We start from the raw sequence: 22,154 nt of genomic DNA, 5'->3' as shown, positions 1-22,154 counted from the left end.
GAGAAAAGACAATAGACAACCATAAAATAACCTCTTAGATGTAAGCACAACTGTTATCTTTCTAAACTCTTTCTAAATTCTAGTCTCCTCTGTCTAATAAGGGCACGTATTTCTTCATACACTTCTATTTTGTTTTCAAATTTTTATTTGAATGTTTAATATTAAATGTTTATTTATTTTTACACATAGGCAGTTTGTTAATAGTTAACAATAATTTGAGGGAAGACACCTGTTCACAGCTGTGACCGCAGCAGCCCCCCTTTCTTTGCGTGCTGTGGAGGTGTTGGGGGTGACATCCTCAATCTGCCTGATCTTCATTCCTGAACAGGCAAGGGCTCTGAGGGCAGACTGGGCCCCAGGCCCAGGGGTCTTGGTCCTATTTCTACCTGTGGCATAGAGTTTGACATGTAAGGCAGTGATGCCCAGCTCCTTGCACTTCTGGACCACATTCTGGGCAGCCAACATGGTGGCATATGGTGAGGATTCATCTCGGTCAGCTTTTACTTTTATCCCACCAGTCACATGGCAGATGGTTTTCTTGTCAAAGAGATCAGTGGCATGGACAAAAGTGTCATTGAAGGATGCAAAAATGTGGCAGACACCAAATACCTTCTTTCCTTCAGCCATCTGATGTCCAAGACTGATGACCTGCTCTTCCTTCTTTTCCTTCCTCTTGGGAGGTGTCATTTCTGCACATCATGTCCAGACTCCACCACCAGAAAACTGAATGTTTATTCTTACAAATTTAAAAATTTTGAAATGTACGTAAAATTATACTAGAAATATAACTAAAAATTATCTGATGGTTAACTTACTTTAGTGGAAAGGAAACTAAACAAAGTTAGCCATGTGCCTTCAACCTTAAACTGTTACTTGTCTAGCATTTTAAGTGCCAATCCTTTGCATGATACACTTAGATATACCTTGCCTGTAGGTTACATTTGCCCAAATATTTTTGTGAGTGGAGGATTCAGAAAGCAGAGTTCAGTTTTCATGAGGAGAATCAATCCTGAAAACAACATATGTGAAGGAGCTGGTAGACACAGTGAGTAGGATAAATTCACCCCAGGGAAGAACGTTAAAGGTACTGCTCAATGGAAATACACTGAGGGATATTTTAAAGGAAATTTTTAACAGACTCATTTGCTTGATTTAGTTTATCCAGCATTCAGTACCAAAAAGCCAAACCAAACCCATTGCTGTGGCATCAGTTCGAACTCATAGCAACCCAATGCTGTGCCCAGACTTCTCACCTACTGAAATGTGAACTAATAAATGGGTGTTGTTTTCAGCTGCTAAATTTGTGGTAATCTGTTACACAGCGATGGAAAACTAACACATTACGTATTTATCTCCTCCATTGGATTAGACGCTCTTGGCACGCAGGCCTATGTCTTAATTATCAGCATGGGCCCCCTCTAGGCAAAGTGCCTGATTTGGAGCAGTGACCTCAAAAGTGTTTGTTGAATGAGTAGTCAGTGCTGCATTTTGCTGTATTGTACAGGCAATTAGAGGTAAAGCTAGAATGTACCTAATTTATTTCAGTAATTGTACTTCAAATGCCCACTAGGTACTCAGTTCCATGCCAATGTCAACTTCCTGAAAGATAATATTTGTGATTCTCTTGGTTTTCCAGCATGCCTTATAAAATACCAAGTTTTCAAACATTGCTGATTTGAACATAGTTAATCACAGTTATCCTGGTATTAGAGAGGAGAGATGATGGAGAACTGAGAGTGAGAGATAAGGAAACTTATTTTGAGGAATAGCTTCATTTTGCTGTCTCTACAGAGCTTCTGATCAATGGCACTCACGATTATAACTGGGCATTTTAGTCCCTCTGAGCCTCAGTTTCCTTACTAGCAAAGGAAAGAGGTAGAATAAATTGTGTCCTCCTCAGACCAAAAATTCTATGAGTCTGTGAGTTTTACTTCTTCTTTCTCTATCCCTACTGTGTGGCAAGATGGCCAAATTGTGACTTGTGGGCTCAGAAATGAAAAGGCCCACAATAACCCACCACTGAACGTCCAATTGCATTATTTTCTCTCCACTGGTCAAAGGGAGCATCTCAGAACTCTCAGAAAACAAGAAGAAACTTTCATATTTTCAAAAATCTTCTCCCAATGCCTTAGACAGGAATGTTTAAAAAGACAGTGTTATGAATTGAATTACACCCCTAAAAGATATGTTGAAGTCCTAACCCCTGTACATGGGAATGTGACCTTGTTTGGAAATAGGGTCCTTGAAGATGTTATAAGTTAAGATGAAGTCATACTGGAGTGGGGTGGGTCCTAATCCAATATGAGTGCTGTCCTTACAAAAGAGAAGAGGCACAGAGACACACAGAGGGAAGTTGGCCATGCAAAGATGGAGGCAGAGATTGGAGATATGCTGCCTCAAACCAAAGAATCCCTGGGGCTCCCAGAAGTTGGGAGAAAAGGATGGATCTTCCCCTAGAGCATCAGAGGGAACCAACACACTGAATTTGGACCTCTAGCCTCCAGAACTGTAAGATGATACTTTTCTGTCCTTTTAAGCCACCCAGTTTGTAGCACTTTTTACAGCAGCCCTAGGTAGCTAATACAGAGTGTAAACAGCTGTTTTTATTTTCTTCTGAAAATTTCGAGGCCTTGTAGCATAATTAGAAGAATCCCAGGCTAAAAGGCTTGACATTTGACTATTGGGCAGCAGTAGAGCATGTACTCAAACTGAAAAGAAAATGAAATGATGCTTAAACTATGCTTTAAAGTCCCCCCCAAAGTGGGTGGGGGGAGGGACTTAGATGATGCAAGAACATGTATCTCCAGGGTGGGTGAAGACATTAAAAGGGAGCAATATCCAGCAGCTTCTGGTCGGCTTGCCTGTTTCATCCCAGCAAAATAAAAGGCACTGGAAACTAATTTTGGTCCTTCACACACATGGAAAAATATTCAGAGAAGGAGACTTCTCATTCTCTTGGTGAATATTTATTGAGCACCAGCCATTTGCTGGACTGTTCTAAATGATGAAGATATAGCCATGAATCAAATAGACAAAAATCCCTGCCTCAGGAAGCTCACACTCTTAAGAATACTAAGCTGGGGCTGGAGTCCCTGGGAAGTCAAAGGGTTAACACAACCAGGTGCTAAGTTGAAAGATTCGAGATTTGAGTCCACCCAGGGGTACCTTGAAAGAAAGGCCTGGCAATCTACTTCCCAAAAATCAGCCATTAAAAACCCTATGGAGCACAGTTCTACTCTGACAGAGATGGAGTTGCCACGAGTTGGGATTGACTTGATGGCAACTGGCTTTGTTTTTTTTTTTTTTTTTTAAGTTGGGGCCACTTTGGCCGGGGAATTAATTTCTGTTTCTGTTCCACAATGTCCACTCTATGTTGAGAGCACTGAGTGCAGAGAATGGCTTTCAGTAAAGTTAGCGGGCTTTAAGCTTCACAGCTGCTTCTTTTGCGGTCCCTTCCAAGCCTGTGTGTCCTCTTCAGGGATCTAGGGAGGAGCTGGATGCCTGGAGTGCTGCTCCAGCCAAGGGCTCACCCTCTATGTCCTGGATCTGTGGGTGGGGCTCCATCTATTTTTTTCCAGCTGCCAGTGATTCCCTGCCCCTTGTGGGACTTCCCTGAGTATCTCGAATCCATCTCTAACATCAGGGAGAAGGTTCTGAGTGAGACGCTGATGCACTCTCTGCTCAGGCTCTCCATGACTAAGGTTCCACGAGCACCTCGTGTCCTGCTAGTGCCCTCCCACTACCTGGGACCACTAATAGCATGTTGGACCTAGCTGAGCTGGACCAGCAATTAAGGCAATGGTCCAAAGGCCAGTAAGGACCCTGCCAAGACAGATCAATGTCTGGAGCCTCCGTGGGCTTTTCCCAGGGTAAGAATCATTTCTGGAGTGATCAACTGTTTCAGATGTGGCATGACCAACAAATTCTGAAGCAGAAAAAACCTTTTCTAAACCATCGATAACCAAAAAACATAATTCTATCCACTACGTTGGAATACGCAGTCCCTGGGTGGCAAAAAGGGTTAAGTAATCAACTACTAGTCAAAAGGTTGGCAGCCTCAACCCACCCAAAGGCATCTTGCAAGACAGGTCTGACGATCTGCTTCCAAAAGGTCACAGACTTGAAAACCCTATGGATTAGTTCTACTCTGCATACACGGGGCGGCCATGATTCGGAGCTGATTCCCCGGCAACTAACAACAACAATGCCGCAATACAGAAAAAATTACCTTTCTCTTCACCCTACTTGAAATAGTATCACAAAATCTTTGTTATGTGAAGAAATCTGAAGTGAAAAAATAAGAAAAAGAAGTTCTGATAGAGGTGGGCCAAGCTGTTAAGTAGTAATAGTAACAATAATTATTAATACTAAGATGATAATGTTATGTTTCCGAATGCTTTTAGCTTTTGTGGTTCTGTGCTGTCGAGTCAATTCCAAGTCATAGCTACCCTATAGGACAGAGTAGAACTGCCTCATAGGGTTTCCAAGGAGTGGCTGGTGGATTCCAACTGCCGACCTTTTGGTTAGCAGCCTGAGCTCTTAACCACTTCGCCACCAGGGCTCCGGATGCTTTTTAAAGTTTGTAATTTGTTATGGTTTCTTTTCTCATTCTCAGTAGATATCTATCTCAAACCTAATTTTATATTCTTTTTCATAGAGAAGGCCTCATATTTTACAAGCAGCAGGCTTCAAGAAACCTGGATCTACTCCTGACACACCTTTTCCTGAAGAAGGAGCAGAAGAAAGAACATAAGAATCACTAAAATCATGAGAAAACAATTCTCACAGTTTTTTTTTACACCATTAAATCCTCACCCTCTTATACTTGGTCTAAAAACTAAACCAAACCAAACCCACTGCCACTGAGTCGATTCTGACTCACAGTGAACCTATAGGACAGAGTAGAACTGCTCCATAGGTCTTCCAAGGAGTGGCTGGTGGATTAGAACTGCTGACATTTTGGTTAGCAGTACTGTTCCTTAACCACTGCTCCACCAGGGCTCCATACTTGGACTAGAATCTATTTTTTAAAAGCTTAGAAGATTTAAATCTCAATAACAAGTGTTCAAAATATCTAAATAAAACAGACTTCCCTGACCTGACCTCATTGAAAAACCAAGGAAGCAACTCTGGCCTCCTTAATTTGGGAAAAGTCAGATTTTCCTGGATGAGTCTTTAAGAGGGAATTACTTTAGAAGTACAAAGTTCCAGGAATTGAAGATCATAATATTTTGTTAGCATATCTCTTTTGAATATACAATACAGAGGTGGCCACAATTGAGTGTCTTTGTACAACACATATTCAGGAGGGAATGGCAAGGCTGAGGGTGAATGGAGGGAAAAGAAAGAACTGTCATTGCAACAAAACCAAAGGACTCTTGACTTACCAGACTTTTGGCACATTCTACTTCAGGGATGGGGGAGTAAGTAGGGTGGTAGAAATAAAGAGTTGTAAATTGTATAAATTCGAGCTCTCCATTGTTGCTGTTAGGTGCCATTGAGTTGGCTCTAATTCATGGTGACCCTATGTGTAACAGGGAAACACTGCCTAGTCCTGCGCCATCCTCACAATTGTTTTTATGCTTGAGCCCATTGTTGCAGCCACTGTGTCAATCCATCTCTTCGAGGGTCTTCCTCTTTTTTTCTGACCCTCTGCTTTACCGAGCATGATGTCCTTCTCCAGGGACCGGTCCCTTCTGATAATATGTCCAAAGTATGTGAGATGTATTCTCGCCAACCTTGCTTCTAAGGAGTATTCCAGCCCTCTAAAGTAGGCCAGTTGGTCAGCTGCAGACTTGGCAGCACCATGAAGTATGTGTGCTGGGTAGCTCCGGAACACGATGTTCTGTTTCACTTCTGAGAGCAGGGGAAAGTGGAATAAGGGCTCAACCCAGGACAGAGAGAGAGTTCAGCACAGACATGCAAAAGGACTGAGAGACAAAGGAAACACTAAGGACTAAAGGCAACATCTTTAGACTGCTCACCACAAAATTAAAAGGGAGAAAGAGAGAATGTTCAAGCTCCCAAAGACATGCTGTGGTTCGGATGTTTGCTGAAACCAAATTCTGGAAAATTCAGGGAAATTGTGTGAATGAGGATTAAAGTAATAGTTGAATGTTTTAGGGTAAAAGTAATGATAAAATTCTGCAAAAGTGCTTGGAAACAATGCTGAGTCTATAAACTTTGAACCACAAAGATGTGTGGCATGAAGAGAAAAAGAATATTAAAAAAAAAAAAAGTTGGAAATAATCCTTTAGCTCCAAATTTAATAAGCACCTGCTAGGGTTTTTTTTTTCCAACCTATATTTATATCTCATATTATTTCAATAATTATTTGGCAGCTAATGAATAAAATAATAATATGTAAGATGTAAAAATAACAAAATATTTGGTATATTTGAGTATCATGCCTTCTCAGATTTTTTTTCAATATTAAAGCAAACTGAGTACTTAAAATGTAATAAGTATGAAATAATGTTACAGTTCAAGAAAAACAAAGAGCCAATTGTAAAATATATCTTAATTCATAAAACATTTTGTGGAATGGTATCAACCGCCCCAATCTTGAGTTTTTGTCTTTTTTTTTTTAATATTCAAGTGATTTTGAATTGTGCTATGGTAATGTTCCATGAAATTGAATCATACAATTATAACTGATAGCATGCAGTGAATAAGTTCACAGATGTTTTTCTTCAAATATCTGGTACTGTCATAGCTTGAAAGAAGGACCGAGATCAGACTAATGATAATTGCTTACTTCCAAATGTACACCATCATTTACAAATATTTTTAAGAAGAAAATGACTTAAAGGATGTCTCCACACTTGATTTTTCACACAGAAGTTTAAGTATAAATGCAAAAAAAAAAAAAAAAAAAGATTTTTACTTAATATCATCTTCTCCCCCTCTATGCACACACCAAAAGGTGGGGGGGCAGGGTGGTGGCGGGAAATAAGCCACCTTATTTATCAGTGTAAAAAAACCCAGAAACCATAATGGTCAAAAGACTCAGCTGGTCTTTGTAAATGAGTTTATAGCTTTTAGCTATAAATCTCTAAGTGAGAATTCTCATTCTCAGCTGCTGGCTCCCAGGAAGCACCTGTGGCCCCTGTCCCAATTTCCACAGAGACAGAGGTAGGAAGGGTAAAAATAAGGGGTAAACTTTTTTTTTTTAATAATTTTTATTGTGCTTTAAGTGAAAGTTTGCAAATCAAGTCAGTCTCTCACATTAAAACTTATATACACCTTACTACATACTACCTATTACTCTCCCCCCAATGAGATAGCCTGCTCCCTCCTTCCAATCTCTCTTTTTGTGACCATTTTGCCAGCTCCTAACCCCCTCTACCCCCCCATCTCCCCTCCAGATAGGAGATACCAACATAGTCTCAAGTGTCCACCTGATGCAAGTAGCTCACTCCTCATCAGCATCTCTCTCTAACCCATTGTCCAGTCCAATCCATGTCTGAAAAGTTGGCTTCAGGAATGGTTCCTGTCCTGGGCCAACAGAAGGCTTGGGGACCATGACCGCTGGGGTCCTTCTAGTCTCAGTCAGACCATTAAGTCTGGTCTTTTTATGAGAATTTGGGGTCTGCATCCCACTGCTCTCTTGCTCCCTCAGGGGTACTCTGTTGTGTTCCCTGTTAGGGCAGTCATCAGTTGTGGCTGGGCACCATCTAGTTCTTCTGGTCTCAGGATGATGTAGTTTCTGGTTCATGTAGCCCTTTCTGTCTCTTGGGCTGGTAATTACCTTGTGTCCTTGGTGTTCTTCATTCTCCTTTGATCCAGGTAGATTGAGACTCACTGATGCATCTTAGATGGTCGTTTGCTAGCGTTTAAGACCCCAGACATGACTCTTCAAAGTGGGATGCAGAATGTTTTCTTAATAGATTTTATTTTGCCAATTGACTTTGATGTCCCCTGAAAACATGGTCCCCAAACCTAAGGCGTAAACTTCTTTTAAGGCAGAATTTTCAATCCTCACTCATCCAGCACTAATGACTCTCCAAGTTAAAACTGACCACACATCAATATTTGAAATTCACTTTTGTTTTTTCAAGGTTAAATGGCCAAAAACACAGCTTTTGATCCTAAAGATACATTTGCATAAATAAAAGAAAATCCCACCCTGTTTGATATTGTTTAATTCAAGCTCAGAATGAAGGCAGAATGGCTGCTGGACATTTGACAACGAAGAGAGACTTCTCCATTTTTCAGGGTCTGGTTCTTGGCAGAAATCTGTGAATGTAATGTGAGAACTCTGCACACGTCTGGAACTTGTGGGGGCCTGTGTTTCCTCAAGTATCAGAAAGATGGGCTCTTCAGTAGAACTTAAAAAAAAAAAGTAATGGTTTTCCTCACATATATCAGTTCTTTCATTTGCTTACCTGTATACTTTCGCTTCTTATCAATTAACTGAGGCTAATAAAAATAAATACGATGCTACAACTAATGCTCCAACCAGCAGTGCTACAAATGGCTACCAGCCATTTTTTCTTTTTTTTTCTCTTTTAAAAAAAAAAAAAAAAATCTTTTTATTAGGGAAAAAAATCAAACATGCAAAAAAAAAAAAGGAGAAAAAGGAGAGAGAATAGTATGATGTGCTCCATCTACTTACCAATCAATTTCAACAAGCATCAATTCGTGGCCACTCCTGTTTTATCCATACCCCCCTAATTCCCCCCTCCATTACCTTGAAGCAAGCCTCAGATATTTTTAACCCTGAATATTTTAGTATGTACCTATAAAATATAAGGACACATTAGAAGTAAATACATTATCACTCCTAAGATATTAATAATTTCCTGTTGTTGTTGTTGTTAGGTGTCATTGAGTTGGTTCCAACTCATAGCAACCCTGTTACAACAGAATAAAACACTGCCCAGTCCTGTACCATCCTCACAATCGTTGCTATGCTTGAGCCCATTGTTGTAGCTGCTGTATAAATCTATCTCATTGAGGGTCTTCCTCTTTTAGGCTGACCTTCTGCTTTACCAAGCATGATGTCCTTCTCCAGGGACTGGTCCCTCCTGATAACATATCCAAAGAACATGAGCCGTAGTCTTGCCATCCTCACTTCTGAGGAACATTCTGGCTGGACTTCTTCCAAGACAGGTTTGTTTGTTGTTCTGGCAGTCCATGGTATATTCAGTATTCTTTGCCAACACCGTATTTCAGAGGCATCAATTCTTCTGTGGTCTTCCTTATTCATTGCCTAATACCAACAAATGTCAAGTTAGTGAGATAGGCTTTTGAGATAATTATTGTTATAATTATTGTTATTAATATTATTTACATTCTACAAATGCAGAAACTGAGGGTATGAGAAGTTTAAAATTCTGCACAATATCTTAGAGAATATAAGTAGGAGAACCTGAATTAAAACCCAGATATAAGTGAATTCTTATTAGGAAAGTAAATTTCCCAAGGCCACAAGGCTTATAGCAATAAAAATAATGATAGTTAATATTTTTTATATAGTTACTATGTGACAAACTTTGTTCTAACCACTTGTCTTAACTCACTTAACGAAGTGGAGGCCATTATCCCCATTTTACTGATGAGGAAATAAAGGCATAGAGGGGTTAGGAGACAGCTCTCTCCCTCATTTGCTAACTTTACTTTTTATCTCTTTTTATCTGTCCAGCAACATATCTATGTATTTGTTTACTTGAGTAGATAATACATTCTCATGGTTCAAAATGGTACACAAGGAAAATTTTTTCTTGTACCTTTGTCCCCTACTGGCCAATTCCCATCTTCAGAGGCAACCAATGTTCTCAGTTTCCTGGGTATCTATCCATAGGTATTTTATGCATATATAAGCAAGTGCATATCATTCCCTCCTATTTTTACATGGAAGGCAATATACTATACTATACGTGTTGCTATGAGTTGGAACCGACACAAAGGCAATGGGTTTGGTTTTTGCGTTTAGATATTCTCCAATTTACTCCTTTCAGTTTGTAATCACAATATTAAAGTGCTCTCCAAGAGTTATAATATAAGATGGCTTGCGATGAGAGCACTGTAAACCAACATTCTGAAATACATTAAAAAAAATAAGGATGGAAAAAATATTTAAAAATGTCTCCTCTGAGAATTTCTGACCACAAAGGTTTGGGCCATGATTGCCCATTTCTAGATAGTGTTTAAATGGATCCCAAATTGGTATTGACCCAGATGCCTGACAGAAGCAAATATAAATCCTCTTTAAACTCAGGCATCAAATGAATTCTTACTTGTAAAGTTCCAAGGAACATTAGTATTCTCTCTCTCAACACAAACACACACACAAATAATAAGACAGAGAAACAAGACGCTATGAGTAAGAATCAGCAAAACACCAAACTAAAGAAACAGACCCACAAAGATGGGAGACATTGGAAAAATGAGATAAAAATATAGTTAAAGAAAAATAGAGAAACTAGAAAAGAGATGAAAAGATAAAAGCAAGGTCAAGAGCCACTGACGATGGGGTGAGATGAACCAGTGTAATCAGACAACTAGAAGAAGATAATAGAAAGAACGGAGGGGAGGCAATACTTTAAAAGACAGTGATCGAAAATTTAATAGATTTTTAAAAAATGCAAATTGTAGAAATGAATTGGTGTCTCTACAGAAAGACACCAATTCTTAGATTCAGTCACCTCAACAAATCCTAAGCAAGTTAAATAGAAATCTACACTTAGACACATTGGAGAGAAACTATAGAAGTAAAACAAAAGAGAAAAATGTTGGTATCAGAGAAAAAAGATTTACCACAAAAGGAAAACAATTAATAGTTGACTTTTTTTTTCTTTTACTTCAGATAAGGTTTTCGGAGCAAATTAGTTTCTCATTAAACAATTTATACACGTATTGTTTTGTGACATTGGTTAACAACCCCACAACATCTCAACACTCTCACCTTCTCTAACTTGGGTTCCCCATTACCAGCTTTTCTGTCCCCTCCTGCCTTCTAGTCCTTGCCCCTGGGCTGATGTGCCCATGCAGTCTCATTTTGTTTTACAGGCTTGTCCAATTAATAGCTGACTTCTTAACAGCAACATGGAAAGGAGAAAACTCTGGAATACTATTTTTAAATTGCTGAAGTTAGAATAACTGCCACCATAGAATTATTTATCTAGTAAAATCATTTAATAAGTAAGGATGAAATAAATAAATTTTCAGACAAAAACTGAGAGAATTTACTATTGCCAGATCTTCACTAAAATAACTCCTACATCACAGATTTCAGTAAGAAGGAAAAAGATCCTGAAAGTAAGGCTTAAATTGCCAGGAGAAATAATAAGCAACAAAAATAATAATGTGTTGGTATTCAAGCACAAACATTGGAATAAAACAATAATGTTTAATTTATGGGGTTAATAGTTAATAAAAAGAACTAAAATCTTGGATAAAAAAACCTATGTCAGAAGGAGTGTCATTTAACATTAAAATATCATAAGCTTCTTATACTGGTCAGAGTAGAAATGTCAAGTGAATTTAGACTTTTTAAAGTTAAATATGCCTGTTAAAATTTCTAAAACAAACACTAAAACTACCAAAAAAAGTGGAAGAAAAAAATGGAATGATGAAAAAAATAAATCTTAACCCTCAGGTGAAGTGGGGGTGGGGGAAGGAAAACAAAATAGAAAAATCAGAACAAATAGAATGTGAAAATAAGATGGTATAAATGTGTTAGAATAGACCGGTAACCCATAGATGGACTAAACTCCTCAGTTAAAAGACTGTCAGATTGAAGTTTTTAAACAAAGGAGACACTCAATGAGATGACTTGACACAGTGGCTGTGACAATGGGGTCAAACGTATCAACAATTGTGAGGATGGTGCAGGACTGGGCAACCTTTAGTTCTATTATATATAAGATTGCTGTATGAATAAGAGATGACTGGATGGCACCTAACAACAACAACATCATTCTGTTTTATAAGAACCAAATCCAACCAAAGCATAAGTATTCAGAAAGATGAAAAGTCAAAAGATAGAAAACTAGACAACAGGCAGATAGCAAAAGAAAGTTAGCAAGGTGGTTTTAGTATCAGACAGAATAAACTTTAAGTCTGAAAGCATTATCAGAAGTAAAGTGAATAATTATAATTTTATGAGTTTTAGTTCACCAGGAAGTAACTAATTCATACATCCCAATAACATAGCTTCAAAATATGTAAAATAAATATTGATAGAAATACAAGGAGAAACTAACAAATCCATCATCATCCTTGATCTGTGGTTTTCAAACTTGAGTGTGTATCAGAGTCACCTGGAGGTCACGTTAAAACATAGATTACAGGGCTCATAGCCAGTTTATGATTCAATAGGTATTTGGTGGAGCCCAAGAATTTGCATCTCTAACAAATTCCCAGGTAATGCTGATATTGTTGGTCCAGTTATCACACTTCAAGAACCATTGCCCTAGAATGGCATAGTGGTTAAAAGCTCAGCTGCTAAACAAAAGCTCGGCAGTTAGAATCCACCAGGCGCTCCTTGGAAACCCTATGGGGCAATTCTACTCTGTCCTATAGGGTTGCTATGAGTTGGAATTGACTCGTCGGCAAAGGGCTGTTTGTTTTGTTGTTGCCCTGGAGTAGTCTTGTACATATGCACCAGGAGACATGCATGGAATGTTTATAGCAGCTCCGGTCATTATAGAAAAGTACTGATAACAATCTATATGGCTGTCAACAACAGAAACTATAAATAACTCATAGTATTTTTTTTATATTAGGACAATTTAACACTACCATACAGTGAAACAAATAATGAACTACAGCTTCATGCACTGATATAGCTAATTCTCAAAACCAATGTTTGAGCAAAAGAGGAAAATTTGAGTAGGGATTTCCTTTCTATAAACCTTAATAAGTAAAACATCACTTTCCCTCTCTGTCCTCCTCCCCTCACAAACCTTTCATAATTTTGGCTAAATCAATGCACAGTGTTTACGTTTTTATAACCATGTAAATATTGTTTTCAGCTGAGCCATATGGTGCACAGTGAACACATTTCTTTTCTCGTATAACTTTAAAATTTTCCAGGAGTTAATTGCCTCTTTTATATTTATATAGTCTTCTACTTATCTATCAACAATTTATCTCCAAACTCTCTACTTTCTACAACACCCCTCAATGTGGTCAAATTCAATTGATAATTCCTATCTTCCATTTTCCCTTTGGAGTACCCATATTCTTGTTCTGATCTGACTTACTTAAGGAGTTTTTATCCTGGAACTCCATTTAGCACCATCGTGGAAATTCTCATCACCTCTTTTTCTGGTGGATATCATCTTCCTTTTTTTCCACGAGTGCAGGTTGGGCTTGCCAAATGGTAGGTAGGCCTTTCTATACACAAGGTCCTTCTGTTTTGCGGGGGAGACTTCAATGCCAGTTATGATTAAGTCTTTTGGGCTTACCCATTTTCTCCAACAGAGTCATCCAATAGCCTGATGGTGGGCATGTGTGTATAAGACTGGAGGCCAGAGTTTTTTGAGTCATGGAACTGGTGTGGGGAGGAGGCAAGGTTACTTTTCAGTATACAAACTTTTCCTTGATCACTCTCTTTTCAGTTGCAAGCTGAACAGCCATTTTTGTCAGAGAACACAATTTTTTACTTGAAAGAATGACTGATAGATTATAATTATTCATACTTGGGTATTTGCCAGATATTTTCTCAAAAATAAATGAAGTGAATCTGTCTCTTCAAGGGAAACAACTGGCAATATTTTGTTGCCAATGATAAAATTCAAGCTTTCAAGAAAAATTAGAACTTTAGAAAACTCATATTCACCATTGTGAGCTTGGCAACATTCTAGTACTTAAAGACTTTGGTGATGAGATTGCTGGTGATATTAACAAATGTGATTTTTTGATATTGTGAAATAAAGTGTCAACATTGAGAAGAACCATATAACTCAGTGAACCAATATTTTCCAAATGGCCAATGCTTGGGTAAAAGATTAATTCAAAGCACAAGATAGGCAAATGGATTTTAGTGTGACAAAATAACTTTTAAGAAGCTACCTTTTGTTGAGTTAGGGGTAGCATCAAAGAAAAATATGTGTAATTACTTGAAAAGGCTATTAAAATATTTCTTCTGTTTCCAAGTATATATCTGAGTATAATTTGCTCCATATACTTCAACCAAAACAACATATACAACAGAATGAAAGAAGTAGATATGAAAACCCAGCTGTCTTCTATTAAGCCAGAAATTAAAGAGTTGTGATGATGTAACAATGCCATTCTTCTCACTACTGGTAGTTTGTTTTATTAAAATATAATGAATTTTTATAAAATATGCTATTTGAAGTACTCTTGGTTATGTTGATTATAATTTATTAATATTTACTCTATTAGAAATTAAAATTGAGAAAAAACAACTTTTCATTTAAAAGCAATAATAAAAAAGTTACATGTTTACATAAATAGCATATTTTATGAAAATTAAGCACAGGCCAGTCCCCAGCATCAAAGAATTAACCCAAAATGTTAATAGTGTCAAACTTGAGAAACCCTAGAATAAATATAGAAGATTGATACAAAAGCTGCCTGTCAAAACAGATCAGTGAAACTAAAACACCTAAATGTATGCATCTAAAACACCATTTTTTAAGATCAAGATACCTACACATCGGCATAGGATAGTGGGTATAAGACATCTGAAAGTTATTTCTGATGGACCAGTGAAATCTATCTGTCATTTTCTAAAAGCAAATGCAGGGCTAAGTTTTGGGCTTTGGTGTGTATCATTAGAACGCTAATAATTTTTTAAGAAGTTCATCTTATCATACGTTCGACATATAACTCAAGTATGGAAATGTGTAACTGTGTCTGTATGTCTGAATACATAGCAAATGTGAGGCCAATGAGCCTGAATGCAAATTCTAAAAACGGTATTAGCACACTGTGCTCCGATCTCTCACTCAAGGCCATATCCTAAGGTTCCCCATTTGTTTATAACATGTAAGACTTAAAGAATAAATAAGACATAATGTTTTTTAAAAAATAAAAACTGTATGGTAGAAGGAACATAGATGATTCTTGCTGGGTCAATTAATGGTACCACTTTGGTAGTGGAAAAGAATTATTAACTCCTAGAATCTCAGTAGGAGGGATCATCATATCAGTCAACTACTCATCCCTACCAATCTATACCAAAGTGTCTTCTGCAAACCTCTTTCAGATTATTTTCCATTCTTGGTTTGAGAAGGCCCAGTGATAGGGCTCTCACTGTCTTACAGAACAAGCAGTTTCATTGCAGAATGGTTGCAAGAGCTACAAAATTCTTCTTTATATAAAGAACAGAGTGTTGTGTTTGGTTGTTTCAATTGTTTATTTTTTCTAACAACCAGTCCAGAATTGTACCTTTCTATATACATAATTTATATACATACAGATACATACAGAAGTCCTGGTAGTGCGGTGGTTAAGCGTTCATCTGCTAATCAAAAGGTCACCAGTCTGAATCTACCAGCCTCTCCTTAGAAACCCTGTGGGACAGTTTGACTCTGTCCAATAGGATCGCTATAAGTCAGAATTCACTCTACAGCAACGAGTTTGGCTTTTTTTTTTTTATATATATATATACATACCGTAATATACTTTGGCAAACAGCTAACTCAAAGTTCATCCTGTCCAAAGGCAGAAACGGAAACCCCAAAATGTGAAATCAAGGCCCTAACTACTTATCATCTTCAGAGGCAGGAGGTTGTTTCTCCACCTAAACATTTTTTAATTACCTGATCACAAATATAAACAACTAGATTTTAACGCTAAAAAGTAAACTAGAGAGCAAAACAAAACAAGAACTCAACTTCCCAGAAGTTGAAAAATAATTTCTTATACAACTCTTTGAGCAAGAGGAAATCAAGAGGAATTCTGTTAAAGAGCCATATGTGTTTTCTTTTTTAGAACTGACTTTCATGTCTTTTGCTTATTTTTATAATGAGTTACTAGGTTTTTAAAAATGCATTTTTTAGGAACCATTTTAGTATTAAAGATATCAGCCTTTGCTATGTGGAGAAGCTGTATGAGCCAGTTGGTTGCTGTGGGTACGACGAAGGAGAATGGGTAGCATCACCCAAAGTCATCCCAATTCAGTTAAAAAAAAAACTAGGCCCCCAAGGATGGGGGCTCAGTTTACACAAAAAGGGTAAGTGGCTTTTTAACCTTCACAAATTTGGTAGCAGAAATGAGATTAGAATCTAGTTTGTTATTCACAAAAACTTTAGTGGCTTTCTGACTTGCGTCCAGAGTCCCTTCTCTGAGTACACTGTTGGGATACCCATCATTTGATCCACTGTGTGCTGTTCCTTGTGAGGAGTGCTCTTAATAAGGTGTTTAATAAATGTTCACAGATTGGTTTACTCCTGAGCCATTGTGTGTCCTTCTTTCACAGCATTTGAAATTCTATTTGTAATAAATTCACTCAGTATTCACGTGGGTGATGCATACATTTCAAAATGTTCAGCTGCAATTTGAATCTAATTAGTTGACACTTTGAGCACTGCCAAAGTTTTTATTCAGGAGTGGATTGGCTGTTTCAACAACAAATCCTCAAAAACATCTGTAGAATAAAGCCAACTGACAAAAATATTTATGCTACAGTTTTCAGCTCCGACATAATGGGACATTCCGTCTCATGTATTTGCATTTATTGCAAGAGCTTTAGCTGCAAGGGTGCCCTCTGGGCTAGGCTCTCCTCATTCTCGTCTGGTCTTGCCCTTCCTCTATTTGTTGGTTCAATTTTACAAGGTGGTTCAGATGGAAAATTCAATAGCCTGAATGGACGCATTGCTTTGAATTTCAACATCCCATTGGTCGTTTTTAGTTAGGAATGAAAAGCAATGATGATACCACATCGAAAATCACATTCAGTGCTGAAGAATGCTGGCAACAGGGCAGGTTCTTGGCTAACTGTGATGAAGATGTTGAAGAAGATGATAAAAATAATAACAGCAAACAATCATTGAGTACTTACTATGCCCCAGTCACTCTACAAGCCATTATCTCATTGAGTCCTCTCAACAACTCTTTAAAGTAAGTATGTGTGATTCCCATCTTGAAGATGAGAAAACTGAGGTTTAGGGAGATTAAGTTACTTTCCCAAGGTCCAGAGTTAACAACTTCAGCATTTGAAGTCAGTTATGATGTGAAAAGTCCATGCTCTTTATCATTACATTATGTGAACCCAATTGTGTTTTAGGAGACATGGGAAATATAGTAGAAATTATTTTAATGTTGCCATCTCAGTAACTACTTAACTAAAATAGATAAAAGGCAGATTGGTTTCCCAGGTGAAGAAAAATGATACAAAGTGAAAACCTGGTTCTTTATAGTCATAGAGGAAGTGGGTATCCAAGGGAATGTGTCCTTCTAGGTAGGTGCACACTACCAAAGGAAATTAAAACACCAAGACAACGAAGCTGACAACTTAGGCACTCAACACTCTTAAAGAGAAGACAAGAAGACAAGAAATGATGACGTAAAAGAGCTGAACAGAAGATTTCAAAGAATGGCTAGAGAAGACAAAGTAAAGTATTATAATGAAATATACAAAGACCTGGAGTTAGAAAACCAAAAGGGAGGAACACACTTGGCATTTCTCAAGACAAATCAACTGAAGAAAAAATTCAAGCCTCAAGTTGCAATATTGAAGGATTCCATGGGGAAAATATTGAATGATGCAGGAAGTATCAAAAGAAGATGGAATACTCAAGAGTCACTGTACCAAAAGGAATTGGCCAACTTTCAACCATTTCAGGAGGTAGTATATGATAAAGAACTGATGGTACTGAAGGACAAAGTCCAAGCCGCACTGAAGGGAATGGTGAAAAACAAGTCTTTAGGAATTGACGGAATAACAACTGAGATGTTTCAACAAATGGATACAGCACTGCAGGTGCTCATCCATATGTCAAAAAATTTGGAGGACAGCTTCCTTGATTGGAAAAGTCCATATTTGTGCCCATTCCAAAGAAAGGTGATCCAACAAAATGTGGAAATTATGAAAAAATATCATTAATACTACATGGAAGTAAAATTTTGCTGAAGATTATTCAAAAGTGGTTGTAGCAATGCATTGACAAGGAACTGCCAGAAGTTCAAGTCACATTCAGAAGAAGATGTGGAATGAGGGGCATCATTGCTGATGTCAGATGGATCTTCGCTGAAAGCAGAAAGATATTTATCTGTGTTTCATTGACTGTGCAAAGGCATTCGACTGTGTGGATCATAACAAATTATGGAAAACATTGCAAAGAATGGGAATTCCAGAACACTTAATTGTGCTCATGAGGAACCTGTACATAGCCCAAGAAACAGTCGTTTGAACAGAACAAGGAATACTGTGTGGTTTAAAGTTGGGAAAGGTGTGCATCAGGGTTGTATCCTTTCACCATACTTATTCAAATTGTTATGCTGAGCAAATAATCTGAGATGCTGAACTATATGAAGAAGATTGAGGCATCAGGATTGGAGGAAGATGCATTATTAACCTGCAATATGGATATGACACAACCTTGTTTGCAGAAAGTGAAAAGGTCTTGAAGCACTTACTGATGATGATCAAAGGCTTCAGCCTTCTTTATGGATTGCACCTTGACTTAAAGAAAACAAAAATCCTCAAAACTGGACCAACAAGTAACATCATGATAAACGGAGAAAATATTGAAGTTGTCAAGGATTTCATTTTACTTGGATCCACAGTCAATGCTCATGGGAGCAGCAGTCAAGAAATCTGATGATGCATTGCATTGGGCCAATCTGCTGTGCAAGACCTCTTTAAAGTGTTAAAAAGCAAAAATGTCACTTTGAGGACTAAGGTGCCTGACGCAAACCATGGTATTTTCACTTGCCTCATATGCGTGTGAAAACTGGGCAATGAATAAGGAAGACCAAAGAAGAATTGATGCCTTTGAATTATAGTGTTGGTGAAGAATATTGCATATACTATGGAATCCCAGAAGAATGAACCAATCTATTGTAGAAGAAGTACAGTCAGAATGCTCCTTGGAAATAAGGATAGTGAGACTTCATCTTATGTACTTTGGACATGTTATCAGGAGGGGACCAGTTTCTGGAGAAGGACATGATATTTGGTAAAGTGGAGGATCAGTGAAAAAGAGGAAGACCCTCATCAAGATGGACTGACATGTTGGCTGCAACGATGTGCTCAACATAGCAGAGCGTGAGGTTGGCGCAGGACCAGGCAGTGTTTTCTTCTGTTGTACACAGGGTCACTATGAGTCTGAACCAACTCAATGGCACCTAACAACAACAACAGTAAAAAGATGCAGACCTCTTTCTACAAATCTGATAACTTGATTCTTCCACTCCTCCCAAAGAGATCTGGGGTAGGAGACCAGACTCCAAAGCCTAGTGCGTTATATAAGAAAGAGGCCTAGAGACAGACTGTGGGTTCAATACCAGTATCATCACTCACTAGTTGTGTGATCTTGGTCACGTTAATTAATTTCTTCTTGCTTCAGTTTCATCTTCTTAAAACAGAGATAAAACTTGCAATTACTATAACAACAGAGTTGTTGGGTTATGAAAACAGCATGGGGGAGGTGTCTGACCTCCTTTAACTTCAGAAGAGGGAAGGAATATCAGGATCAACAGCCCAAGGCTGATTCCTATGAGTAGGAGGTCAGACATGCCTCTCTTTCCACCATCTTTACCAATTCTGACACTAACTGTTCCTCCCATGGCACTCACTTCTTCTCTGCTGGGTTCGATAATTCATTGCAATGGCCATACAGAACTCACAGACAATATTGATGACTATGGGGTTTATTAGGGAAGTAACAGTTATAATTTAGGTTTGGGAATGCTCAGGATACAGTTCTTCCATCATGACAGCCTCTTCCCAGCCGTGCTCACAGGCACATCTGTCCCTGGCCCTCTGCCTCTGCTCAAAGGCATTCAGGTTTCTGGCTCTTGGGCTGGGAATCCCACTGTGCAGTCTTTCCTGCAGGTGTCTCCTGCCACCGTTTCTCTGCCACTGCTTCTGTCCATCTTCAGGGTTACAGCTTGCTTTCTGTCTTCTGGGCCTAGGAGCTTCTCAGTGCAGGAGTCCCCGGTTCAAAGGATGTGCTTGCTCTTGGCTGTTCTTCCTTGGTGGTGGTGAGATCTTCTCTTTTCTGCCTCTGGGGTGGCTCATTTCAAGCCCAGCAGGATGGCAAAAACTGACCAATCCCTTTGGTGGGCCACAGTTACCCTATCACATTGTCCCACCCAATCGCCTGAGCAGGAGTTATAAGACCATGGCTAGAAAGGCCACACAAAAGTGATCCATTCTATTGCATAGTTATTAAATTAATTCATACATGTAAAACAAGTATTAGCTTCTGTGTGGATTACACCTCAACATAACAAAAACAAACATCCTCACAACTGACCTAATAAGCAACATCATGATGAATGGAGAAATGACTGAAGTTGTCAAAGATTTCACTTTACTTGGCTCCACAATCAACACCCATGGAAGCAGCAGTCAAGAAATCAAATGATGCATTGCATTGAGCAAATCAGCTGCAAAGGACCTCTTTAAAGTGTTAAAAAGCAAAGATGTCACTTTGAGGACTAAGGTGCACCTGACCCAAGCCATGGTATTGTCAATCGCCTTATAGGCATGCAAAAGCTGGACAATGAACAAAGAAGACCAAAGAATTGACACATTTGAATTACGATGTTGGTGAAGAATATTGAATATACCACGGACTGCCAGAAGAATGAACACATTTGTCCCGGAAGTAGTACAGCCAAAAGTGTCCTTAGAAGTGAGGATAGTGAGACTTTATCTCATTTACTTTGGTCATGTTATCAGGAGGGACCAAACCCTGGAGAAGGACATCATGCTTGGTAAAGTAGAGGGTCAGGAAAAAGAGGAAAACCCTCAATGAGATGGATTGACACAGTGGCTGCAACAATAGTTTGAAATATAGCAACAATTGTTAGTATAGTGCAGGACCTTGCAGTATTTCGTTCTGTTGTACATAGGGTCTCTATGAGTCAGAACCCACTCTACAGCATTTGACAACAACAAGGATTATCTATCATCATCATTGCTGTTTTTTTGGTCTTCATCATCATGTCCTAGCCCCCTGGAGGCATCTAAGTGTTTGACCTCTGCTATAAGCTCCGTTTTTCACTACGTAAGATATCTTCATTTATATTCCAAAAATTCCTTGGGGAAATTTTAATAGGTATAGGACATTTATCCATTATTGCTTATGTTTGTACTCAACAGCAACATTTTTCAGGATAATGTGACGAGCCATAGAAGTTTCGAAAACCTAATTTTTATGGAATTAACCTTTATGAAAAGCAATCAACAATGCAGCTTGTGTTTTTAAGAAGTTAATTCTGGCTAGAGACAATGTGTATATATAGCATAGTGCCTGGCACATGGTAGGCACTCAATAAGTGTCGTTATCACTACTATTAATATAACATCTTCATATCTGCTTTGTGGTCCTTATTAGCACTTCATCTTTCTGTTGTGGACTATAAGTATTTGTAAGAACTTCTGAATGCTGAAAATGTTGACATTTAAAAGTAGAACGATCATAATGTCTCTTTCTCTGAACTTTTTGGCTAAATTATCTGCCTTGCCCTCTTCTCTCAAGATGGAATTAGAAACATTTAACCTGGGTGTGAAAGAATAAATCAACTGGAGCACGTACACCCTTCACAATAGCATTTTGCGGAGAGCAGTTTACCAAGGCTTCCAATTTCCGGTTTGTCAATAGAACCTGTCTCAAATTTCACTGTGGGCAGTGTTCTTTTAACATCAGCTCCGAGTAAGTAAGGAGAGCAGGAGGCAAGTGTCAGCCCTTCTCGTGATCAGGAGCAGCAACTCTACGAACAGGAGCACTGGGATAAACAACCTGCTGTGAAAACATTTCCTTTGCCTGAGCATATGAACTTAGTCTTCTGTTTTACTGGAAAATGCTGTTCACTGTCTCAGCAGATCACACATCATTTTTTAAAATATTATTTTAAAAAGACTTTGTTATAAATTCATGCATATTAATTTCAGGGGAAAAAGAAGAAATAAGAAAAAAAAAGGAAAAATCAGCTGTGTAACCCTGTCATAGACACTACTGTTAACAATATGGTACACAGGCTTGTAACATTTTTTTTTTCTG

At 38.3% G+C, this 22,154-nt stretch overlaps 1 protein-coding gene across 1 annotated transcript; it reads right to left on the bottom strand.

Moving 5' to 3' along the window:
• Positions 1-204: 204 nt before the first annotated feature.
• LOC135230426 (small ribosomal subunit protein uS11-like) lies at positions 205-687 on the bottom strand. The gene has a single exon (XM_064279691.1). The coding sequence runs from the start codon at positions 685-687 to the stop codon at positions 205-207; it is 483 nt and encodes a 160-aa protein (XP_064135761.1).
• Positions 688-22,154: the final 21,467 nt, after the last annotated feature.

The sequence above is a fragment of the Loxodonta africana genome, chromosome 2 (genome assembly GCF_030014295.1).
Source record: "Loxodonta africana isolate mLoxAfr1 chromosome 2, mLoxAfr1.hap2, whole genome shotgun sequence".
NCBI classification, from domain to species: Eukaryota; Metazoa; Chordata; class Mammalia; order Proboscidea; family Elephantidae; genus Loxodonta; species Loxodonta africana.
This window is presented reverse-complemented; position numbering and strand designations above follow the sequence as displayed.